The sequence below is a fragment of the Mytilus edulis genome, chromosome 2 (assembly GCF_963676685.1).
Source record: "Mytilus edulis chromosome 2, xbMytEdul2.2, whole genome shotgun sequence".
NCBI classification, from domain to species: Eukaryota; Metazoa; Mollusca; class Bivalvia; order Mytilida; family Mytilidae; genus Mytilus; species Mytilus edulis.
In genome coordinates, this window is record NC_092345.1 from 104452928 (window position 1) to 104480901 (window position 27974).

Sequence of the window (27974 nt, forward strand, 5' to 3'; positions counted from 1 at the left end):
GCATTCCAGTCTCGAATGATCTTGAATAGAATGATTCTCTAAGATCAAGTATGCTGAAAGATGATGTTAGGCACGTTTTCACCAATTCGAATATGTGTGATTAGTCTGTCAGGCACATTTATATGGACTTGACTAGTCAGCTTACGATTTTGTTCATGAGTACTCATCTTGATTTTTTTCTGGGTTCTTCGAGTGCTGCCCATTCTATTTCTCTAATAAGGTGCTGTGGTATCTGACAGCCCTTTTCTACTCAATCAGATGAATATCCTACTTCAGATATGAGTATATCTCAGAGTTTCTATCAAAATGTAAAAGAAGTAGAAATTCAAAACAGCTTTAGATCTGATCATTCACCAATAGTTCTACACTTTAAAATAAGTGATTTCAATATTGGGAAGGGTTTGTGGAAATTTAATAATAGTTTATTGTATGATATAGAATATGTTTAATCTGTTAAAGAAAAAATAAAACAAGGGAAAGATCAATATGCAACTTTAGTATACAATAGAGACTCACTAGACCAGATTGATTGCTTAGATATTCAATTTTTAATAAATGATCAGCTGTTCTTAGAAATATTAATGACAGAAATTAGGGGTAAGACAATTTCATTTGCATCATATTAAAGAAAGAAAAAAATTAATTGGAAAATGCTTTAGTAAATGAAATTCAAAAATTAGAAGAAAATATACAAACCACAGAAGCTCTTGAAGATCTCAACCAATAGAAATTTGAATTACAAATTTTAAGACAGGAAAAAATGTTTGGTCATTATGTTCGCTCAAAAATACAATGGGTAGAAGAAGGAGAAAGATCCTCAAAATATTATCTCAACTTAGAAACTAAGAACTTTGTCAATAAAACAATTCCAAGACTAGTCAATAATGAAGGTTGTTTAATAAACAAACAAGAACATATTTTATTGGAAGCTAAAAACTTCTATTAGAATTTATATTCAAAGAAAGATACAATAAATAGGGTTGATCTCAATAAGGAAATTCCATTTTTAGATGTTCCCAAGTTAACAAATGAAATAACGGGATACCCTTGATGGAAAAATCTCCTATTTAGAATTAACAGCTGCTATTAAAAGAATGAAAAGTAACATAAGCCCAGGATCTGATGGGTACACCAGTGAGTTTTTATGCCCCACCTACGATAGTAGAGGGGCATATTGTTTTCTGGTCTGTGCGTCCGTTCGTCCGTTCGTCCGTCCGTCTGTCCGTTCGTTCATCCGTCTGTTCCGCTTCAGGTTTAAGTTTTTGGTCAAGGTAGTTTTTGATGAAGTTGAAGTCCAATCAACTTGAAACTTAGTACACATGTTCCTTATGATATGATCTTTCTAATTTTAAAGCCAAATTAAACTTTTGACCCCAATTTCACGGTCCATTGAACATGGAAAATGATAGTGCGAGTGGGGCATCCGTGTACTTTGGACACATTCTTGTTTAAATTCTTTTGGATAGATTTAGGTAAATTTGTTCTTAGATCAACCAACTATGGGTATAATATGAGTGAAAAGTCAGTATCCCAAAAAAGAGGGATAATTACTTGTATACCAAAGGGAGATAAACCAAGACAATATATGAAAAACTGGTGACCAATAAGTCTTTTAAACACAAAATATAAACTTGGGTCTAGCTGTATCGCAGAGCGTTTGAAGTCTATTTTATCACAAATGATATCGGATATGTTCCTTACGTCGTAACTAAAATCCCCTTCCCTTTCATGAATGTGACCTACCGAATTAGACTATTTACCGGATTTATAATCACATTAGCAACACGACGGGTGCCACATGTGAAGCAGGATCTGCTTACCCTTCCGGAGCACCTGAGATCACCCCTAGTTTTTGGTGGGGTTCGTGTTGTTTATTCTTTAGTTTTCTATGTTGTTTCATGTTTACTATTGTTTTTCTGTTTGTCTTTTTTCATTTTTAGCCATGGCGTTGTCAGTTTGTTTTAGATTTATGAGTTTGACTGTCCCTTTGGTATCTTTCGTCCCTCTTTTATCACTTTTAATAAATAATGATCAAACAGGGTTCATTCCTGGAAGATATATTGGTGAAAATACTAGACTAATTTATGATATTTTATTGTATACAGAAGAACATGATATACCTGGTATTCTCCTCCTTATTGATTTTGAAAAGGCGTTTGATTCAATTTCTTGGAGTTTTATTGAAAGTGTATTAGACTTTTTTTTAATTTTGGACATTGGATCACTACATTTTATGCCAAAATTCATTCTGCAGTAACTCAAAATTGCCATCTCTCAGATTTTTTTTAGATTCAGAGGGGCTGCCGACAAGGGCATCCCCTATCACCTTATATATTTGTACTATGTGCAGAAATACTTGGTATACTTATACGAAATAATGACAAAGTTAAAGAAATCACTATAGATGACTCAGAGTATCTCATCTCACAATATGCAGATGATACCTCTCTTATAACTTTAACTTTAACTCTACTTTCCGCTATATAGATGACGTTCTTTCACTAATCAATTCAAAATTTGGTGACTATGTGGAACGCATCTATCCCATCGAATTGGAGATAAAGGATACTACAGATACAGTTAAGTCGGCTTCATATCTTGACTTACATCTAGAAATTGACAATGAGGGTCGGTTGAAAACAAAACTTTACGACAAAAGAGATGATTTCAGCTTTCCAATTGTGAACTTTCCATTTCTAAGTAGCAACATTCCAGCAGCACCTGCATACGGGGTATATATCTCCCAATTGATACGATATTCCCGTGCTTGCATTTCCTATCATGATTTTCTTGATTGAGGGTTACTGCTCACAAGGAAGCTATTAAACCAAGAGTTCCAAATGGTGAAGTTGAAATCATTCCTTCCTAAATTTTACGGACGCCATCACGAGTTGGTTGACCGTTATGGAATAACCGTTTCACAAATGATATCGGATATGTTCCTTACGTCGTAACTATAATCCCCTTCCCTTTCATGAATGTGACCTACCGAATTAGACTATTTACAGGATTTGTAATCACATAAGCAACACGACGGTTGCTACATGTGGAGCAGGATCTGCTTACCCTTCCGGAGCACCTGAGATCCCCCCTAGTGTTTGGTGGGGTTCGTGTTGTTTATTCTTTAGTTTTCTATGTTGTGTCATGTGTACTATTGTTTTTCTGTTTGTCTTTTTTCATTTTTAGCCATGGCGTTGTCAGTTTGTTTTAGATTTATGAGTTTAACTGTCCCTTTGGTGTCTTTCGTCCCTCTTTTATACTTGATGGATCACCTAAATCTTTAAATGCATCTCTCCGTACTCTAAATAAATATGCAGATTTATCAGGTCTTAATATAAACTTTGACAAGACCAAGGTTGTTTGGATTGGGAAGAAAAGTTTAGCCAAGAAACTATGTGTGTTAAGTGGGGATTGGAATGAGGTTCCAGCAGATTTACACTTCTTGGGATAAATTTTTCAGTGGATATTAGTGAAATTGGAAATTTAAACTATAACCCCAGGTTGACAGAAATTGAAAACATTATAAAAACTTGGACTAATAAAATACTCTCACAAATTGGAAAAATAACAGTAACTAGAGGCTCTAAAGAGCCTGTGTTGCTCACCTTGGTCTTTGTGAATATTAAACAAAGGACGCAGATGGATTCATGACAAAATAGTGTTTGTACTGAACATTCTTGCTGCTTACAATTATCTCTATCTATAATGAACTTGGCCTAGTAGTTTCAGAGGAAAATGTTCGTAAAAATTTACAAATTTTATGAAAATTGTTAAAAATTGACTATATAGGACAATAACTCCTAAGGGGGTCAATTGACCATTTTGGTCATGTTGACTTATTTGTAGGTCTTACTTTGCTGTACATTATTGCTGTTTATATTTTATCTCTTTCTATAATAATATTCAAGATAATAACAAAAAACGGCAAAATTTCCTTAAAATTACCAATTCAGGGGCAGCAACCTAACAACGGGTTGTCTGATTCATCTGAATATTTCAGGGCAGATAGATCTTGACCTGATAAACAATTTAGCCTCGTCAGATTTGCTCTAAATGCTTTGGTTTTTGAGTGATAAGCCATTCTATTTTTAGCTGTGGCAGCCGTCTTGGTTGGATGGCCGGGTCACCGGACAAATTTCTTAAGCTAAATACCCCAAAGATGATTATTGCCAAGTTTGGATTAATTTGGCCCAGTAGTTTCAGAGAAGAAGATTTTTGTAAAAGATTACTAAGATTTACGAAAAATGGTTAAAAATTGACTTTAAAGGGCAACAACTCCTAAAGGGGTCAACTGACCATTTTGGTCATGTTGACTTATTTGTTAATCTTACTTTGCTGAACATTATTGGGCCATTCCAGTTAATTTCTGACATGTGGGGATGGATGGGAAGATTTTTTTAAATACGTATCAGAAAAAAACATCATGAAAAACTACCTATCAGATCTAAAAATTAAGACCTATCAGATGTAGATATTCTGTTAATATTGAGTGGATGGGCTTTCATGGGAAAAAATGACCTATCAGAATTTTTTACTGCAAGGATTGTAACCCATCAGAATTTTAAATACAATACCAGATAATGCATGATACGAAACTTTCTACATTCAAAAGCCCCCCCCCCCCTTAGATATGACATCTATAGGCATTTTTGTTACCCCTAAGATGTAATAATTTCTAATTATTTACTTCTGCAAGACCCTCAGGAGTTTTTGCGTATAAGTGTGTGTGTCAGATGAAAAAAAAAATTCACCCTAAGATGTATAAGTTTTACACCCCTCAGAAAGGATCATCCATCCCCCTTTAGCAGATATTAACTGGAATGGCCCATTGCTGTTTACAGTTTATCTCTATCTATAATAATATTCAAGATAATAACCAAAAACAGCAAAATTTCCTTAAAATAACCAATTCAGGGGCAGTAACCCAACAAAGGGTTGTCCAATTCATCTGAAAATTTCAGGGCAGATAGATCCTGACCTGATAAACAATTCTACCCCATGTCAGATTTGCTCTTAATGCTTTGGTTTCAGAGATATAAGCCAAAATCTATATTTTACCCCTATGTTCTATTTTTAGCCATGGCGGCCATCTTGGTTGGTTGGCCGGGTCATTGGACACATTTTTTAAATAAGATACCCCAATGATGATTGTGGCCAAGTTTATTTTACGTTGGCCCAGTAGTTTCAGAGGAGAAGATTTTTGTAAAGTTAACGACGACGGACGCAAAGTGATGGGAAAAGCTCACTTGGCCCTTTGGGTCAGGTGAGCTAAAAACAAACAAGAATGTGTCCTCAGTACACGAATGCCCCACTCGCACTATCATTTTCCATGTTCAGTGGACCGTGAAATTGGGGTAAAAACTCTAATTTGGCATTAAAATTAGAAAGATCATATCATAGGGGACATGTGTACTAAGTTTGAAGTCGATTGGACTTAAACTTCATCAAAAACTACCTTGACCAAAAACTTTAACCTGAAGCGGGACAGACGGACGGACGAACGAACGGACAGACGGACGGACGCACAGACCAGAAAACATAATGCCCCTCTACTATCGTAGGTGGGGCATAAAAACAAATAGACTCCACATATAATGTATATATATTTCATATCCAAACAGCCTCTGTCTTAAAGTATTTGTCTGCAATGTATCAAACTAAAACAGCTGTGTCTATTAAATATATTATATATATCTTCTTTTTATATTTTTTCAAAACCTGTGCATTTGTTATACAGATAATTATGTTTGAAAATCTTAATGGTAAACTTCTTTCTTTTTGAAATTACTGACATGGGCTAATTTTTTTTTTTTTTTTCAAATATTGAAAATTGAATGTATAATACTAACAAATACTAACAACTGTATAAATATGTTAGTTACTAATGTTAATGACTATGAGGCGGGGATAAGGTACCGGTACTTGATGTTTTAAACTAACAAATGTACAAAGTTCATAAATTTAAAAAAAAAAAAAAAGGTTGTCTTGATTGTTGATACAATGGTTGGAAAACTTCGTCATCAATTTTCTTTTTGTGCAACATAAAAATCTCTCTGAAGGCAAGAATTAAGAATTTACAACTCATTCTTTGATTCTGTATGTGGATTCCCTTCGATTTAAGGGGATTGTTATTATCGGATCTGTGGTGTTCGATGTAGCTTCTACATGTAATTTTTGTGACCTTTCCGTTGAGGGCGCCTATACTCTGATGTTGTTTATCATCTTGATTGCGTGTTATAGTGCTTTTGTACTTGTCCTTATAAAATATTTGGTAATATCCTTTTGACATGAATCAGTACTGAAGCATTCCACCAGTATGTGATGGTAATTTTTTGTATTTCCTCTTTCATTTATGCTATGCGTTTAGTCTGTATACCATTTTATTATTCTTTGACACATTTGAATATTTTATAGTGATTAAGGTTACAACACTTGACTGCTGTACCCATATTTTTGACAATTTATCTATTATTTTAGATTCCTTTGTTCATATGTTGTCATCAATATAAAGGAATTTTAAGCGACTGTCATAAAAGTGAGTTTTAGCTGGGACTATTATACTAACGTTAGTATCCTCCATTTTCTACACAAGGAAGTGCCTGTACCTAGTCAGGAATATGACAGTTGATTCCATTCATTTGGCGTGTTTGAGCTTTTTATTTTTCCATTTGAAAAGGGACTCTGTTTGATATATTTTCTCTTATTTTGACTGCCAAATGTCAATTCAAACAATTACCCGAGTTATCCATAGCAGTGATCTGAGCAGGTTAAAGGAAACAAAAAAGCACTTTATATCAGATATTCTAAGATCACTAATCTAATTTATCAGAAATAAAACTTACAACAGATCCAAGTGATGGCAAAAGATAAAACATGTATATAAAATCATCATAGATACCAGCATTAAAATTTGTAGCCAGACACAAGTTTCATCTTCATAAGACTCATCACTGATGCTCGAAAACAAAAAAGTTAACATTACTGCTGTCACTGGAATATACTGCTTTCATTTTATGCTATGGGAATTCAAATCACTAGTTTTGATTTAATAAATACATCATGTTTTTCACAGATAAATTTTCTGTATGCAAAGTATTTTGAACAATACAAATTTAGGTATATTTTTATTTAACAATCTATAACTAATTAAACAGGGAGTAAAATTCATATCAAGAATAAAATTTAGAACAGGTGAATATATAAAACATGAGTAAAACAAAAGTTCTAGTAAATCAGAGCCATTTTAACATTTTATACCAGAGCCATTTAAACAGTTATATATCAGTGTCACACTGTGGGAAAAGCTTAAACCTTATGACAAAGCAACAAATAATATGCAAGTGGAGAGTTTTTTGTTTTGGTTTGCTAGTTTGTTTATGGTACATGATTTTTCCCAGGTCATATTAAACATTCAAAAATATATATATATGTAAATATAACTTTTTTATCATTCTAAATTGTCAGTAAATTGTAATAAGTGCAAATCAATTAGGTTTGTAAATGGGAATGCCTGTACCAAGTCAGGAATATGACAGTTGTTATCCATTAGTTTCAGCTTTTGATTTTGCCATTTTATCAGGGACTGTCCATTTCAATATTCCTAGGAGTTTGGTATTTTTGTGATTTAATTTTTCTTTCAGAAGCTTGACTGTTGTACCCCTATTTTTGACATTTTTACTCTTTGAGTATGTTTGTTTTGTTCATGCATCGTTGACAATGTAATGGAATTTGATGCGACTGTCATACAAGTGAGAGGTTTAGCTAGCTATAAAACCAGGTTCAATCCACCATTTTCTACATTAGAAAATGCCTGTACCAAGTCAGGAATATGACAGTTGTTATTCATTCAGTTGAAGTGTATGAGCTTTTGAATTTGCCATTTGATAAGGGACTGTCCATTCTGAATATTCCTAGGAGTTTGGTATTTTAGTGATTTAATTTTTTTTTCAGAAGCTTGTGACATGTTTCTTTTTTCCTCACAACTAGTTATATCTTCATTGATGAAACCATAAAGTATCTGTCTCCCTGTATTATGTATTGATATATTACACAAAGTATACCATTCTACATCTACAGTTTGAAACAGAGGATATATTTTGGCTTGTCAAGAATGATATGATATATATTACCTTAGTTTGCTCATAAAGCACTAATGTTTTTAATTTGTAAACAATGATAATTGAACATTAAGATAAGACATTAAAAATATCAGTCTCCAAAAAATGGTTAATTGATTGAAACATGGCCAGTAAATACTACATTCATGCTTTTTTATAGCAATAATATTGTTGAACATTCTTAATCTTAACAGCCTCAGTCTATTTGTAATTACTTATGAAATATAAATAGACAACACACTAATGATACTATACTATGGCAATAATCACCATGAAAAAAACAACTGATGAAGTTTAAAAGGAAGAGTATTTGAATCTACTTTCTTAGCCTAATTTGTTAAGTTGGTCTAAATGTTAAAAAAAACCTGTTAAAGGAAGCAGCAGAATAAATAGTGAATACATAAAATACTAAGGGTTAAAATAACCTTAAAACAAAGTCGTACAATTAATCAATTAATTATAAAATCAGGAAAAGGTATTGTAATCTGTGTCATACCAACATGTAGACTTTAAAATTATTAGAAAGACTTATTCTAAATGATCTATTATCAAATTGACCGAACAACTAGGTTAATTTGAAAAGTCACTAAAAATAAAGCATAGTTATATTACCTTTTGAAATATAAGTTAAAGATTAAAAATTGTTTTTAAATTTTGGAAATTAAAATTCTATGGATAAAATAAAACAGTTACATACATGCGTACAAAGACATTCTATATTATTTCACACCTCTTACAAAGAGCCAGGAAAACTAAAGGGTATAATTGCTAAACTAAAAGTCAAATAACATATTCAATTAAACAGTAGTGCTGTTAGACATTCCTGTTATATCTGTTACTAAACTCCCCTCTCATCTTCAAACTGAAAAACAAACACAAAAACAATTTTAACCAAGGATTTCAATTATACAACATGTTACTATCAGGAATTTCAAGTCTTGGGGCAAACATGACAACAGTTCAAATTGTCAAATAAATATATTTCTACTTTTGAATAGATATAACCCAACAACAAGCTTAATCTTTGGTTGACAACATACAAGTCAAGTTTGGTGGACCTGTTTTTTCAACATCATAGTACTCCCATTGGCCTTCATTGTGCTCATCTTTTTATTGACTTGAATCATTATTTCTATGAAGCAGAAGTCAAAACACTCAACAAGAATGTGTCCATAGTACACTATCATTTTCTATGTTCAGTGGACCGTAAAATTGGGGTCAAAACTCTTATTTTGTCATTTAAACTATAAAGATCATATCATAGGGAATATGTGTACTAAGTTTCAAGTTGATTGGACTTCAACTTCATATAAAACTATCTCGACCAAAAACTTTAACCTGGAGCGGGACAGACGGACGAATGAAACATAATGCCCCTCTACTATCAAAACTAAAATAAGCTATAGCATTTTCTTTTAACCCATTTTCCTATACCAAATAAGTCAATTGACTGACATCTTTAAATAAAACCAACTAGATGCTCTAAAGAGCCTGTGTCGCTCACCTTGGTCTATGTGCATATTAAACTAAAAACACATATGGTTTTTTGACAAATTGTGTTTTTGGTGATGGTGATGTGTTTGTAGATTTTATTTTCCTGAACATTCTTGCTGCTTACAATTATCTCTTATCTATAATGAACTTGGTCCAGTAGTTACAGTGGAAAATATTTTGTAACAATTTACAAAATTTATGAAAATTGTTAAAAATTGACTGTAAAGGGCAATAACTCCTTAAGGGGTCAACTGACCATTTTGTCCATGTTGAATTATTTTTAGATCTTATTTTGCTGTATATTATAGCTGTTTACAGTTTATCTCTATCTATAATAAAATTCAAGATAATAACCAAAAGCTGCAAAATTTTCTTAAAATAACCAATTCAGGGGCAGCAACCCATCAACGGGTTGCCTGAATTATCTGAAAATTTCAGGGCAGATAGTTCTTCACCTAATGAACAATTTTATGAAGTCAGATTTGCTATAACTGCTTCAGTTACAGAGCTATAAGCCCAAAACTTCATTTTACCCTATGTACTATTTTTAGCCATGGCAGCTATGGTTCGCGAGCGGGGTCATCAGACACATTTTTTAAAACTAGATACTCTAATAATGATTGCGGCAAAGTATGGTTAAATTTGGCCCAGTAGTTTCCAAGGAGAAGATTCTTGTAAAAGTTAACAGACGACGACGGATTCTTGTAAAAGTTAACAGACGACGACGGAAGCCAAGTGATGAGAAAAGCTCACTTTGCCCTTCCAGACCAGGTGAGCTAAAAATGGTTCTTAAATCTTGACCTCAGCTCCAAAAATGGTCCTTACATCTTGACCTACTTGCATCAATTTTATATCAGATGTGATGGTCAAGATAACAGCTGTTTCATGGTCCTAATACCTTCACCATCAGTTCATATAATGTCCCAACATCTTGACCATTAGTCCTGATGCCTTGAATGACAATAAATATGTACTTTTTTCAGTATCAAATAAAATAAATGAATACCTTATTTTCTTCATTGTAGTCATCTTTTGGCTCAATCTGTAACATAATAAGAGAACTTTCTAATTTAAAAACAACATAAGCTTTTGATTCTTTTTTGTTTTGTGACGGAAGAGGGTGGTAGATCATTTTATAGTATAGTATACATGCATTTTTTTAATACCCTTCTATATACTTTAAAAAAAAAAAACAATCTACATATGTTTTTGTATAACAAAATATGATACAGAAAGGTTGTTCTTGATTATTTCGTACTTATATAACTAATGTTGTTTATTGGCATGATATGAAATTTTATTTGTGAGACGAATGGTATGTGGCAAAAAAAATAAACACACAATGTCATGATTTGTACACATACGCTAGTCAATGACTGAATTAAACTATCAGATGACAATATGAATACTGAAACAAAATAGGCTAAAAATAAGGCGGTAAAAGTCCTGCTGATTATTAGGTGCAGAGTTTTCTCTGCTTTCAATTTTTTTCTGTTTGAATCTAGTCTTCACGCTTAAAGTCATAAGAAACGAGTAACCGGTGAAAAATAAAGTTCTTCCAATTCTTGAACCAATGCATACAAACATCATAAACTTAGTCTTCTGTGCACGAATTTATCATTTTTTTCGTGTAAATTTCGTATAATTGTGATTTTTTTTCCAATCGGTTGTTGTCAAAATATGGCAGGTAATTAAAGTTCGTGTTTTGAAGCCGAAGTTTAACGATTGTCACCTGTTTGTCAACAATCGACAAATAATCAACAAAAAGGCATGGAAATTGAGCACGTGTTTAACATGTAAATTCAGATAATAGTCTATTTTAAGGACATCCATGCGTATTGTGATCACCGGATTTTTACGAGATGGGTCACACTGAGGTCACTTTGCATACGGAAAATATGTCGGGGGAATTGCTTGCTGGAAGGAAGCAATTAAAATAAAGTAAACTTCTTCTAAATATGAATAAATTAAAGAATTTTCTTCAGAAAAAAGTATATGTACATAAGTTTTATAATGAAAACTATCCATTGAGTTATAAAAAAACATATGCATTATTTTTTTTTATTTGAGGTTTCTTATTACTTTAACCACAAGTCCTACACCATTGGCTTGTAAAATTGCTTTCGGCTTGTAAAACTCTCCTCTACAAGCCAACAATTGAGCTTCTGGCTTGTGGACTTAAAAGTGAAGTGTGAAGGCTGTGAACCCGTCCTGGTTTTCTTACTACAACTGGGAACTATATGTGACATATACAATTGGTTTTGGATAAGATCCAAAAAATGTTAATTATTGGTAATATTGACTGAGTGGAAAACAAAAAGGCTTGGAATGATATCATTTTAATCAACAGCATTGTCTAATATAAGTTATATATATAAAGTTGAATTGTTTGATTCATTGTTTAAACGTCATGCATGTTCATGAAGCTAACAAATGAAATATTCTTAGATTTATAGTAAGATAATTAAAGCTTTTATTAACCCTTTCGCCGATGAGTCCCGGTTTACAGGGATTCACGTTTCAGACAGCTGATGATGAGTCCCGTTTTACTGGGATCGGAATACCTCTTTTATATTTCCCGCTCAAAACATTGCAAACATGAGTTATCTTTCTTTAAAGAATACCGGTTGAAAACCGTGTCAAAATCAGACGAAATTTAAGGAATTTTTTTTTGAAAGAATATGGAAAAATTGAAGCCAAACTAGTATATTTTTTTTACATAAAATGTTGTTTTATGTACAAAACACTTGGAAAGGACATCATTCAGTGTGAGGTATTTGTACAGCCTCATGTTGTTTTGGGTTAAAAAATTACAATTTGGGGTCTAAGAGCAGAATTTGGAAAATTTCACCTAGATAATGCTGAAAATTTGAATATTTTATTAAGAAAAAATTATCAAAACATGAACAAAACTGTGAACATGGTGTTAGTGAATGAAATAAATACAAAAATAACTACAAACAAGTTTTTATTGACATTTATTATAAAGATCTCCCACTTGAGTAATAGTAGCCAGGGAAGCCATCGTCTCAAGTGTAGCTTCTGTCTGGGCAGCAATCGGTGAAAGGGTTAACATATTAATGTGTATATATATACTAAGACCTCAGAACTTTTAACAGATTGAAACTGAGTTAGACTGAGTTGATCTGGTTCACACATTAAAACATCTTCAAATAATCTTTATTACTAAAGTAATGTTACAGTTAAAGTCATAAGAAACAAGTGACCGGTGAAAAATAATGTTCTTCCAATTCTTGAACCAATGCATACAAACATCATAAACTTAGTCTTCTGTTGAAGAATTTTTCATTTTTTTCGCATAAATTTCTATAATCATCAATATATTTTTCAATCGGTCAGTGTTGTTGTGAAAATATGGCAGGTAATTAAAGTTCGTGTTTCGAAGCCGAAGTTTAACGATTGTCACCTGTTTGTCAACAATCAACAACAAATCAACAAAAAAGCATGGAAATTGAGCACGTGTTTAACATGTAAATTCAGATAATAGTTTATTTTAAGGACATCCATGCGTATTGCGATCACCGGATTTTTACGAGATGGGTCACTCTGAGGTCACTTTGCATACGGAAAATATGTCTGGGGAATTGCTTCCTGGAAGGAAGCAATTGAAATTAAGTAAACTTCTTCTAAATATGAATAAATTAAAGAATTTTCTTCAAAGAAAAAGTATATGTACATACGTTTTATAATGTAAAACTATCCATTGAGTTATAAAAAACACATGCATTATTTTTTTTTAATTTGAGGTTTCTTATGACTTTAAAATAACAAAGCATGCAAACCAAGAGTTTTAATGCCTTGCTTTCAAACTTTGGTTGTTTGCTCAGGCATTGTAAAATTACAATATTCTAGAATAACTTCAAAGAATAAGACTAAAAGAAATACAATCTCTTACCTTTATAACAGTTTGAATCATTTCAGTATAACTTGGGATATCTTCTTTGGATGTCTCCAAAGGTCCATCATTCACTGGTCCCTGGTCTTCATCTTCTACCCTTTCTGTTTCTATAATTTTAATTCCCAAAACTCAATATGAACTACACAATATTATTTTCTTACAAATTTTTATTGACCTGTATTTATATGTTAAAATTTCTGGTTGGTCTTGCCTCTTTGAAATGACAAAAAAAAAATATTTTGTTCATATTGCTCCAAACACATTTCTTTTCTTTTACATTCTAATAAAGAAGTAGGTCGGTAAGGGATGATTTTGGCCTTAAATTTCAGGTTCATCTGACGAAAAAATTTGGACACTTTTTAAACACTTAAGGGCTTATTTCAGTTGATTCAATTTGTTTTTGTGAAAGATTTTAACTGATTTAATCATTAATAATGCTCCGATTCAAGCTTAAATATGAAAAATCTATCAAATATGCAAAAAAATGCCACTTTTCATATGGTTTTTGTCAAAAATGAAAGCAGCCGCATCCATGTTCATCCTCAAGAAAAATATGTTGGACATCAACAAATTGGTTTTGGATTCCTAATTTTCCTGAAAAGGGCTGTGGTTCACCCCAGATTTCTCCACCGATGAAAACTGGCCACAACAATATGGCCAGGAATGCTTTTAAAAGTTGTTTTAACCACTAACAATTAATCAAATAATATCTACACTGCTGGGCATAAAGAATAACATATCTATGAAAGGTTACCATAGTAATGCTTCATTGTCTTTCCTGGTTGCGTTTGTTCTGTTTGCTGAAGACTCTTTTCCTTAATGTTTTCTTCAGACTGACAATTTTTTATCCTTTTATGCTTTGGTACTACAGGAGAATTTTTATTCATACTAATTTTTCTCTTCTTTGTGCTGGTTTTAGCCTTATCAGTCAGGGAAACTCTTTTGTTCTCCTTTTTTGGATTAGACTTCGGTTCATAATTAAAAGCATATTCTTGTGACCGTGCCGGTCTGTCAAGCTGAAGTGAAGTTTCACCTTCCTCAATAGCAATATTCAATGATACTGCTCTGCAGGAAGGGATCTTGTATGATTTTTCCAGCTTTGATTTTTCTGATTTCCTTGCACATTGAAGGGTTTCCATTACATACTCTTCAAATGCTCTTTTGCCTTCAAACTTCATTGTTGAGGAACTATAAACCCAACCTGTCTCACAAGTATCACCAAAATACTGTACATGGTACATTCTTGATCTACCTGTAACGAATAAATCATACTTACAAAATCTAACATTTCAACATTTGGTTTCTAGTGGAAATTATAACATCTCCTTACTTCATATTTACACTAAGAAGGTTTTGAAAGATCATGTGTAGTGCAACTTGCTTGACAATTTTCTGTGATTTACTAACCTTTTCCAAAAGGATAAAAAATCACTTAGGCACTAGCTGAAGATAATCTTTTTAACTGCTACCATGTGAATGAATAAATTATTAAACTTGCCTTGCATTTTGGTGTATTCCCCACACTGTTTCTCCACAGCTACCATACATGGCCACCAAGGATGTCCAGATACTTTTGACCAAAGACAATCACCGATTGTCCATTCTATTGGCTTGGTCATCTGAGGAGGAGATGCAGTTTTAGTGTCTTGTTTCTTAGTTACTGGAGATGACTTGATATCATCCATGAAAACCTTTGGTTTAGGTTGTCTCTTTTCTGCAACCAGTTTATCTTGAAATATATTTTTAAATGTTTTCTTTTCAGGTGATTTCAGACTTGTCAGTGATGTATTTTCTGGTGCCGTCACATCAGTTGACTCTGATTTGGGTTTTGATTTAAACATTTTCACAGCTAGTTTGGGTGGTGAATTTTTTATTGGTTGTTCCTCTGTATCATCTTCTTTCTCCTCAGTTTCTTCTTGTTCAGTGGAAGAGTCTTGTGATACTATATCATCTGAGTCTTCCCCTTCACTGGCAGTGTCTAACTTTCTTCTTTTTACTATTTCATATTGCACAGCTGAAAAACAAAAATTCTATTGATATTATAAGTTATATATGTTCACATCTGTAAATATGGATATTTTAACACCCTGAGGCGCAGCCAAAGGGTGTTAAAATATCCATATCTACAGATATGAACGTAGAAAACGAATTTATCCCTGTTCTTAAGTCTTAATCTGGCGATTTTTAGAGAAATTCGAACACAAAGTTGAATGTGAAAGTAACGTTTTTTTAATTTTTTTAATATCTTCTATTGAAATTTGGGATTTTGACATATTTTTAACAGGGTGTAGGGTACTACATTTGGTAGAACCATACAGGTAGACAAATATAAGACGTTTTTAATCTAAAGACATAGAAAGTGAAATGAGTTGAATCTGGCGCTCAAAGTTGTGAGAGTTGCATCATAAGACGGTGTGACGTCAATCTTGGTCATTTGCATTGCTAGGTCAGTAGTCCCATTCATTGGCAATGTGGCAGAATAGTGATGCATTTACTAAAATGAAATCAAATAATTGACATAAGATAAAATCGTCAGTGGATTAAGTATCTAATTATACAGACATCATGGATAATCTGCAGAGTTCGATATTTCATAAGGAACAACCACGGAACTAAGGAAAATGCGTGTGAATTTCCTCGATGTAATGAGTAGCAATGTCCAGGAATATGGGTTAGCAACACTCAGGGCTATGGGTTTTGTAATGACGTGCGTTAACCAATAAAAAATCCTAGAAAAATACTAAGCCGGGGATATATTTTTTTAACAATATGTTTCATCGGCTTAAAGTTGCCGTCAAATCCTCAATTGACCATTTGTAACTAAGGAGGGACCCACCATTTTAAATCACTTGAACCAACAAATGTTTGATAACTACACAATATTATTGAAAATAAAACAACACCTGCCTTAAAATCACTGTTTTGATGTGATTATATCCAAATTTGATTCGTAGAGGTAACTTTATAACCTTGAGTTTGTAGGTTTTCATTTGTAATCATGTTTAGCCATTATGTCTTTTTTTCCAGATACATTTACTGTAATGAATGTTGCAAAATGAAAAATGTAAAATAAGGAACGGAATAAGGAATGAATGATGTATACCAATACTCCCTTTTATTCATTTTGAATATCACTTAAGGGTATCCCACAATTTGTATTAGCAAATAGCAATATCAAAATGCTTAATTTGTTTAAAGTATAAATGAGTTTACCATTAGACTTTCTATTCTGTAAGTAAGCATTGACATCACTAAAACCACTCTCTCTGGCTAAATGTACAAGGATTCCAGTACAGGCTTTACCAGCTCTCTTCCTACAGAAACTACAATTACAGATTCCTCTACAGGGTGGGCATATCCAGTCCTAAAAATAGAAATCATATACAATTACAGATTCCTCTACAGGGTGGACATATCCAGTCCTAATAATAGAAATCATATACAATTATACATCTCTACAAGGTGGACATATCCAGTCCTAATAATAGAAATCATATACAATTACAGATTCCTCTACAGGGTGGGCATATCCAGTCCTAATAATAGAAATCATATATAATTATACATTTCTACAAGGTGGACGTATCCAGTCCTAATAATAGAAATCATATACAATTATACATCTCTACAGGGTGGACATATCCAGTCCTAATAATAGAAATCATATACAATTATACATCTCTACAAGGTGGACATATCCAGTCCTAATAATAGAAATCATATACAATTACAGATTCCTCTACAGGGTGGGCATATCCAGTCCTAATAATAGAAATCATATATAATTATACATTTCTACAAGGTGGACGTATCCAGTCCTAATAATAGAAATCATATACAATTATACATCTCTACAAGGTGGACATATCCAGTCCTAATAATAGAAATCATATACAATTATACATCTCTACAGGGTGGACATATCCAGTCCTAATAATAGAAATCATATACAATTATACATCTCTACAAGGTGGACATATCCAGTCCTAATAATAGAAATCATATACAATTACAGATTCCTCTACAGGGTGGGCATATCCAGTCCTAATAATAGAAATCATATATAATTATACATTTCTACAAGGTGGACGTATCCAGTCCTAATAATAGAAATCATATACAATTATACATCTCTACAGGGTGGACATATCCAGTCCTAATAATAGAAATCATATACAATTATACATCTCTACAAGGTGGACATATCCAGTCCTAAAAATAGAAGTCATATAAAATAATACATCTCTACAACCAACCCATCCTGTCCTAATAAAAGAAATTATATTAGTAAACTTCAAACACTATATTTTATCAGACACCAAATACTATTTTACATTGTAAATTTAAAAACAGTTAAAAAATATTCTATGAAATCAAACAGGTATATAACTGTTAAGTAAATTCATTTCATGGTCACAATCATAACTGGTGGACCATGTTCGAATTCAATTCGTTGTATTCACCATCCTGTCCTCCTTTTTTTTTATTTCTGACTTGCAAGTTGATTGTCATAAGTAAAATAGGTGCCAGGCATTGCACAGACACTGTTTATCTTTGAAGACAATAAAGTTTTCCATTTTTTTGATGCGTTTGCGTTATAGTTTTTTGTGTAGTGTTCTTATGGACATTTTGGAGAGTATTTTTTCTAAGGGATGGTTTACTTTCCCTCTTATACTAATAAGTTAAACTTGTTTTTTTACTGTTTTTACGTCCAAAGTATACTTAAGAAAACCCATAGTAATGATGGTGTAATGAACACCCATAGTACTGATGGTGTAATGAACATTTTTTATAAGATTCTACTGATTTTAATGTTGATTTTCCTTTATCAATATGATTGTTAGTTGTAATTAGTTATCTAATGTGTAAACCCAAGTGTTAATACTACATCATGTCTTGTTTTTACCAACAGTTTTATTTTTGTTAACCCTCTATGATTACAAATCTATTAAATCAGACAATAAATTAAGCAATACACTAGGGTACTTACAGGATCTTTGAGAGCACCTTGTGCATCCTCTCCATATCTGTTTCTTAGGCAAGGTCCACAAAACTGGATAAATATAAAAAAAAATGTTCATCTCTCGTCAAAAATAGTAGCAAATGGGCACTATTTGCTTTATGCCACATCAGTACAAAAAAGCTATATTGAAGTGAGAAATTCAACAAGAGTATTCACTGAAAATTAAATCATTTTCAAAATAAACAAAGAAAAATCATAACCAACTACATATATAGTAACAAATCTGGTAGGATAGTAGCATTTCAGATTTTACTAATTTGGGAGAACTTTTCAATGAACAAGTCATTGTCATATAGTTTTAGCATCCAAAAACATTTAAACATGTTTAATTTCAAAAATATACATCTAAATGAATAAATATAAGCACCACCTTGCAGAAAATATTATAAAATTTCAAGCTATACGAGTCCAACTCATCTTAAAAGGAAGCACAATAGACTCAATCACTGGAGCATGAAAACAAGGTCATAGATTTTTCAATTGAAAACTTAATAAAGGTAAAATAGGTCAAATATTTCTTAGACATGTTAACTATTAATGTGCAAGATATCAAAACCAGTTCAGACCTCTTCTCCTATAACAATTTTCATAACCTCTTATGTTTCTGCCTTTCTTCTTTTTAAATATTATATCAACCTCTCTCTCAATAAAAATGTACTTACTTGACCTCTAACTCCATAGCAATGACCTTTCCTACAAATTGTCTTCATATCATCAGTTTTCTGTCTACATTGATGGCAGGTTGTACCCTACAGTAAATGAAGAAAAATCAAATATTAAATCATATCAAGAAAATTCATCAAGGTTAATTTATTTCAAAATTTCTTTGAATATCAAACGTGCAATTTGCATAAGAGTAGAGATCAGCACGAAGTCTAACTTCATTTAAATAATAGCTGTATAAAAATCTTTCTGTCATCATTGTAATATTTTAAAATTTCAGAGTTGCATAGGTCGAAAAAACAACCTTTAAAGGAAAAAAGTTATGACCTTGACCTTTGACATACTAACCAAATATCTACACAGAGAATAAACTTGCTCTTTCTAAAGGGAATTCTCATATTGGACATATGGTTAAAAATATGTAACTCTAAAACCAAATTTTTGTCCACATTTCAGTTGACCAGGAACAAAAGGTCTAAAGAAACATTAATTTACTATCTTTTGACTCCTACAATTTATAAATGTATATCAGTCCAAGTCTAAGCTTACATAAAAACTATCATATCTCTTATCACTGACAAACAATGCTACTCTAGATAAATCCTCGTCACTGATTTCATCAGCTGACCGATTGTCACGATGAACACGATGTATTCTTTTCGGCAAATCATTTTCCTGAAAATAAAAAAGATAAATATTAATAATGTATTTTTTTACTTTAATTAAAACAATTTACTTTTAAGACCCACTCACGATCCTCCTTGATGAAAAAAATTGTCGTTGAAAATATGTTGATCTATAAAATCTAATTAACTTAAAATCCATTTTTATTTTAATTGATAAAAAAATCAAAATATATTCAGTGTCTACAAATATGAAATATTTCTGCAGAAACTTTGCAAATACATGAAACACTAACCTCATCACTGTTTTCATCATTTCCTCCTGTCTCTTGATTTCTTCCTTTGTTGAAAAAGCCAAATCTAACTTGGAGGGACTGCAAATAGAGGAATTTGTTCAAAATCATTTATTCTAGTGTCTGTAGTGATATTAGCATTTATTTTATCTATTTTTGACATAACAGATAAAACATTAATACCACACTTCAGAAAAATATCAAATAACCACAACAAGGCTGATATAATCAATCAATAAGGAACAGCAAAGTTTCACATAAAAGAGTTCTTATAATATTTAGCCTCATTATTTTAAAAGTCAGAATCTATGAAAGTGTATGTAAGAACAAACCAAAACATGAACAAGTTAACCAGTGTTCCAGCTAGGCCGTTTTCAGAGGGCGCGGCGCCCGCCCTTTTCCGAGTGGCGCCCTGTGCCCTTTTTACAGTTTCCAGGGCGCCCTGCCTTTTTTGAAGATTGATTGCATATTAATTTGCGTATTGATATGATACGCTAATTACTAAATTTTACCTGGGGAAAAGATTATGACTTTGTTTACCACCCCAAGCTAATCAATGGTTACAACTGGTGTCATAATCTGTTGTTATAGGTAATCCGTTTATCGGATGGGTCATTAATGATCATCAACATTTATTCGTTCAAATAGAATCGGTCAGTCGGCAATTATCTTTGAAGAAATGTGCATACAACAACTTGGGCACAATTTGCGATGTTTACCGTAGTTTCATGGAAGAAACGTAATGACAGAAAGTTGGAAAACCATTATAAACTCGTTGAAGACATTGTTTTACTTGTTTTCTGTAAAATAAACAGAAAATTCAGACGTATTTGTCATTGACTGCCTTCATTTTTGATACGAAAATAACAAAATTGGCCGCCATATTCAGATATTGTGATCATATTTACATCATATTTATGTACTGTTTATAATCCTCCAAAGAAGGAGCACACCCGAATAAAGAAAGATAACTCAATCTGATTTTTTTCCTAGCATTGGGTAACCCATTTACATATTCTAAAATGTGTCTCCATACTTCTTGCTTAAGAATATATATGTTTAGGTATTTATTTTGAGTTATGGGAAAAGTTAAAGAGGGTCTTAGTAGCAGTGTTGGTAGGGTGCCTTGGTCATCTTTTTCTGTATTCTTTATTTTTGATACTATTTTTCACTGTTGCTTTATATCCTAAAATTGTGAATTTACTGAGCACAGCTGTTTTGTGCTGTATTGCCATCAAGCACAGCAGGGGTAGAAAGGTGAAACTGGTAAAATGTGGTAGACCATAGAAACAGTATGAAACAGATCTCCTTTCAAAACATACTGCATATAAAGTTCAACTGTGCCAAGCAATGATAAAAAAAACTTGTGTGACAAGCTGCTTGACAAGTTTTTCAGCCTTAAAAGTAGAAAGATAGAGTTCTATATGGGCTAAAGATGTTGTTCTTGTATAACCTGTGATTCAACGAATAAACACAAATGTTTGATTAACATCTTTTATTAAAATATGCCCTTTTCATATTATCATATCGCGCATTAAATGCCCTTTTTCAGGATTGACACCCTGCCCTTTTGAAAACCTAGCTGGAACACTGTTGACAGACAATTTGGTTGTGTAATTCAATATGATGCCTGTTGTAGAGTGAGTGTCCTACTTTTCAGACATAAAACATTGATGCCTCTGTGGTCTGTTTCATGACAATAATATTCATGTCCAAATTCAATATTAGGACGATATCAACCAAATATATTTTAAATATTTAATCTAAAACTGAAAAATTCAAAATATTAGGAGTGTAAAGCAACTCAATTTTTTTTTATTAGGTCAATGGTATAAGGGAGATAATTCCAATTGACTTAATAAAAAAGTAATAAAAAATTTATTAGGACAATGTCAGAAAATCAAATTGCGAGAAATTACTCTAAATCAGGATAAACTTATTTACAGTAGCAGCCTTTCATTATTTAACACTTACACTGGCTGATTCTGAAGAAGAGTCTGATGAGAACGATGAAGCAGTCGATGACAGAGAACCACGTCGACCTCTGGTGCGTGGTGGACTGTAGTTCATTTGGTTACATCTTCCATTTCGTGAAGGATTTCTCCGTGGTTCATAGTCGGAGCTATCTATTGACCTTGATTTTATGTCTCTGGGTTTCTGGGGAAAAACATAGAATATCACTTTTCATAGAGGTATTGCAAAGGTAAAGAAACTCATGATAATTAATCTTTGAGTGATAGATTTCTCTTAGAAGAAATTTAAAGGTTCCAGTGAATATTTCATGTAAAAATATATTTCAATAATTGGTTGATGAGCAACAAAATACAAATGGGTTAACAGATAGTGTATAAGCATGTTCACATGAAGCTTGATACCTCTTGTTCACCTTGAAGCAGGTTTATAATAAATAATTGTACAAGAATAAAGTACAAGAAATATCACCAGGATAAATGATGTACATGTCTGATTATAATATCAGATCAATGACATCTCAAATATTTTCTTTTAACAAGATGTCACATCTGAAGATGACATTCTAATGAGTCAATTTCTACACTGAAATAAATTATCACTTGTTAATTAAAAATCAATACACTTTCACAGCCCTTATCTATAGCTATATATATATATACATAAGTACTAAATTTCTGTTGAAACATTTTTATTGATGACATCTTGGGATTTTGTTTTTTTATTTTACTTTCAACACTGATATTTCAGGCAAAGTCATTCATATTTTGTCTGTGAAATATGACTCCTTAAATTTAATCTAAGAAATAAGTTAAAACACAATTCTGAGTCCATTGAAATCTATGCCCTTGTCCACAGGCCTATCAGACTAGGCTAATACAAGAGGCTGTCACAACGACAGCAAACCGGATTTATTAACATTTATTTGTGTCCTGGCAATATCACAAGAACCATTACTGATGAATGGTGAAAGTGAAAATCGTCAATATCAAATTTGACCTCCATTTTGTCATCAGTATCAACATATTAAAATTTGAAAAGCTTAGATTGAATGGTTCATGAGTAAATGCAACAACCTGAATGGAAACGCCATTTTACGATCTTTCAAGAACCATAACTCCTGAACGGTAAAAGTCAAAATCGTCATTATTGAACTTGACCTCTATTTTGTCATCAGTAACAACATATTAAAATTTCAAAAGCTTTGGTAGAATGGTTCATGAGAAAATGCACGGACACGACGGGAAAAACCATTTTTCAATCTTTCAAGAACCATAACTCCTGAACGGTAAAAGTCAAAATCGTCATTATTGAACTTGACCTCCATTTTGTTATCAGTAACAGCATATTAAAATTTCGGAAGCTTTGGTAGAACAGTTCATGCATAAATGCACGGACACGACTGGAAACTCCATTTTTCAATCTTTCAAGAACCATAACTCCTGAACGGTAAAAGTCAAATTCGTCATTATTGAACTTGACCTCCATTCTTTCATTAGTAACAACATATTAAAATTTGGGAAGCTTTGGTAGAACAGTTCATGCGTAAATGCACGGACAACTCCATTTTTCAATCTTTCAAGAACCATAACTCCTGAACGGTAAAAGTCAAAATCGCCATTATTGAACTTGACCTTCGTATAGTTGTCAGTAATAACATATTAAAATTTTAAAAGCTTTGGTTGAACGGTTCATGAGTTAATGCACGGACAACATTTGATTGCCGCCCGCCCGCCCGCCCGCCCGACAGCCCGACCGCCCGCCCGGCCGCCCGCCGTACATCCCCAAATCAATAACCGACATTTTTGTCACAAAAATCCGGTTAAAAATGGTTTTAAATCTGTTAGAATTTCTACTTGGTGGTGAACATCATTAATCTACAAGTATTCTGAGATTATTGCATGGCAGTAAATATTCCCCTGCCAATTAAAATTCATTGTACAGGAACAAAATGACAAAATAATTGCAGAAAACTGACTGCTTGCATGTATTACATGGGAGCAACATTCTGACTTTTACAGAGCTTAATGACAAATCTTTGGGAAGCTATTATCGAGACTAAAAAGTAAGATAGGTAGGGTAACTGGAACCACACATATATTTTTATTTGGCCTTAAAGTACACAAGAAACAAAAATTATCACATATAAAGAGTTTAAATGTCTTGTCTGTTTTACCCATCATGATTAAATTTTTATGTATGTTTGAAGCGTGCAATATGAATGTTATACTACTGGTATCACATTAACTTATAACTATTTATTTACTATCATACTTTAATTGGCTTGATCCTTCCTGGTACTTGCATCTCATTTTTCAAGTCAGCCATCAACTTTTCCAACTAAAACAAAAATATAATCTTGAGATCTAATTTAAAGTATTGGAAGTCCATCCAACTTTTATCTGCCACGTGATGCCCAGTCATTTTTAATCATTACAAGAGTTAAAATAGTGATGTAAACTAGAAATATACTTTAACTCTCATATCCTTTCTACCAGACAACAGATATATATCTTGAAAATTGAAGCAAAACAATTGTTGATATGTTGAACATTTAAACAATAGCAAATAATGAAAAAGCCCTAGCTCATCTGACAAAAGGGCGATATCCAAGTATTGCTGAAGATTTCAAATTCAACCTATGAATTACAAACAAAAAAATGACTACTGTATTACTGTTTGTAAAGAAAAAAAACCTACTGTAAATTTAGAAATTATTGCGTGCATTTATTATTGTGATTTTGTCATTTAAGACTTAAATGCGATTTTATTTTTTATGATTTTGAGAAAAATCCTGTTTAATTCATATGAAACATTTCAAAATGCGAGTTTAAATTACATGAATTATTGCGTTTACAACTCTGTCACATTTTTCGCAATAATAAAAACCTCGCAATAATTTCTGAATTTACAGTATATAGATGTATTCTTCCATGGTATATTCTTGATCAATCTTTTGGTGGAACGACTCTCATTGCTTATCTTAAAAAGTAAAAATTAATTAGAATATTACCATAACTCTGTTGTCTTCCAAGTTTCGATGTCGTAATTCTTCATATTCACTGGTAGCCATAGTGATCAGATATACCAACTCTACTTGTCTGTAATATCAATAGAAATAAGAATAACTGTATGGAATAATTTTAAAGCAGAATCTTACATATATTTATTTACTGTTTCCTGCATGTTTAAGTTGATAAAATAAAATAAGCAGATGAAGTATGGTTCCCAAGCACAGAACTCTCCAATAGTCCAAATGAGTGGATTATAGGACTATCAGTACCATACCTTATAGTCAGTATTCTTACACAGGAGTCCAAAAATAAATAGCTAAAATATCAAATCCCTAAAGGCATGATGGAAGTGACAATTGTAATTACAGATATTTCAAATACTATTATATTATTATAATTAATTAGAGGAAATGGTTTATATTTTCACACCTTAATTATTTTAAAAAGAAAAAAATAATCAAAGCCTTAAAGGCTGTTAAAGCAATTGTTGCAGGTTTATTTTTTGTGTTACTTTTATCTTTCGTCAACATGTAAAAGATTTAAACATAACAGGTCTTGTAGGGAAAAGAAAGGATGTTTCAACTTTAAAAAACCTAGACTTATCCAGCAGAAAGTAATTTTTACAATGTTTTGCGTTTCCAAAGGGGATGACACATTTATTCGACTTAAAATGTTTAAGGTGGAGGCAAATATATTTGCCAAGGCCATGGAAAATTAATTGTTGGTTTCCCCCAACATGGGAAAATTTTAAAGACCCGGCAGGCAGGCTTTTTTTTTTTTTTTTAGTAACCATGCATAATTTTATATCTATATGTTTTGTTTCTACAGCGGAACTTTAATAAAATTTCCCCCCAGAAAATTAAATGACCCCGCGGTAAAACAATGACCCGGTCGGGTTAGGGGAAACCATGAATTATTTTTCCATGGCCTATAGCATATGATTCCTGATAAAAATCATAAAGTAGAGTGTTTTTTACTGGGCAATAATTTACATGACAATCCACCAGGCTCCAACAGTTGTCCCCTTATAAGGCCAAAAAAAATATAGTCTTGTTTCCTGCTACCAGCCAGAAAAAAAAGGGTAGGTAGGTAGGAAAATAAGTTTATCTTAAATTTTTTTCTCTTCATTTTTCAGTCAAGGGTCTAACTTAAATAAATTATTAGAGAAAAATAACAAACATGTCGTTATTGTGGGCTAAAATATCAAAATACTGTAATAACATATATGTATGTCATGTATGTTACATGTTTCAAAGGGACAATATACAAACTTTATTTTATAGTTAAATTTTTCACAAGTTCTATTGATTTTATAATTTTCTTTATGTACACTAAACTTTGTAAAGATATAGCAGTTCATAGTTTACCAATCATGCATAGTACACCTATGTTTTTACAGAAAATATATTCCTGCAAAATAACCAAAGGGTGTTATTACAGCTTCTCTACATCTCTTTAAAGCCTTTGCTCAGACATATATCACAATGTATTTCAATTCATTGTAAAAAATGATGATCAGAACTTGTAATGAGGCATTGCCAATATTTTATTCCTATTGACAGAATGTCTAGTGCCTGCGATAGGAAGGAACTCAATACCAATTTCATTTTTAATAGTTCTTTGATGTATGAAACAATTGCTACCTGATGATCATGATGATAAGTGTTTCTTTGTTTTCATTGAATTTGACGTCACAACTAAAATCCATAACAACAGAACCAAAATCGGAAACATTACGATATTTCTGTTTCTTTTTTAACAGATTTTGAAGTGAAAAAAATGTTTGAATTAAAAATAATAAATTCATACGACTCTGTCCTCTTTCACAGACAATGACAGACACAGGTAATGCCTGCCTTAGATGGAAGATTGAGCTTTAATGTTGGCATTGCACAAGTTCATGCATTTCCTAGAATGAGGGGCAGGCGCGGATCCAGGGGGGGGGGGGGGGGGTTCCGGGGGTTGGAACCCCCCTTTTTTTTGGACAATCAATGCATTTGAATGGGGACATGTAGTTGGAACCCCCCTTTGTCCTGGGTTAGGACCCCCCCCTTTTTAAAATGGCTGGATCTGCCGCCTTTATCGGGACTCCTGGACCTGCAGTTTTCAAGTTCGGGATTTCAGGTTTGACACTTTTGGGATCTGGGAATTCTTTTTTTGAATTTCTCGATTTAAATTTATTTAAATTCGGGACCTCAGGTTTTTGTTTTTTTAAGCCCAGGATTTCAGGATCAGGGCCCCTCCTGCCCCCACCCCTCTCTAGAATGCTTATGATGTATTGACACTATTTGCAACGGTAACCGTCTCTGATAATTAGCTGAGGAATGACATGATTTATTTCCCAGTTGAAATTGGATTTTCAACTGGCTAGTAATCTTGTTGCAGGGAAAGTGATAAGACTGAATACAATTGTCATTATTTCGATTGTTGGATAACCTGTTGTTATACCCCTCCTTTTTTTCCGGTAAGATAAAACTTTTTTTGACACGCCCCTTTCCAGCAAAAGCTTGGATAACCGATAAAACCTTATTTAAAATGTATTCTGTTTGATTCTGAGAATATCGACAAGCAATCGATTTATTTCAATACTATTTGATACCTTTTAGTTTTTAAGAAAAACAACACACTGCACTGAAGACTTAATAAAGTTGCACACGTGTGTCGATTTTCCCGGGTTAATATTCCAGCTGGTTTCCGGTTTGTATGCACCACTACAATCCCCAGCAAATTAAGAGAAAAATACCAGTCACTGGTAAGACTAAGTTTAGACTCGTGTCGGTAAGGAAATGTCAAGGGTCCGGTTTTCTTTTCATTAGTGGCAAGGTTCCGAGTTATCATGCATTTTGTGTCCGGACAC

At 32.6% G+C, this 27974-nt stretch overlaps 1 protein-coding gene across 1 annotated transcript; it reads right to left on the reverse strand.

Annotated features, from left to right (window-relative positions):
* Positions 1–7787: 7787 nt before the first annotated feature.
* On the reverse strand, positions 7788–27970 carry LOC139513775 (uncharacterized). Its single transcript, XM_071302570.1, has 14 exons — positions 27717–27970; positions 25117–25204; positions 24378–24443; positions 22107–22289; positions 20136–20213; positions 19766–19891; positions 19216–19302; positions 18521–18583; positions 16744–16894; positions 15029–15544; positions 14285–14782; positions 13528–13637; positions 10618–10653; positions 7788–8979 (listed from the first exon to the last, which is right to left on the reverse strand). The coding sequence occupies exons 1-14, from the start codon at positions 27953–27955 to the stop codon at positions 8956–8958; spliced, it is 2265 nt and encodes a 754-aa protein (XP_071158671.1). The 5' UTR covers positions 27956–27970; the 3' UTR covers positions 7788–8955.
* Between the last annotated feature and the right edge of the window lie 4 nt (positions 27971–27974).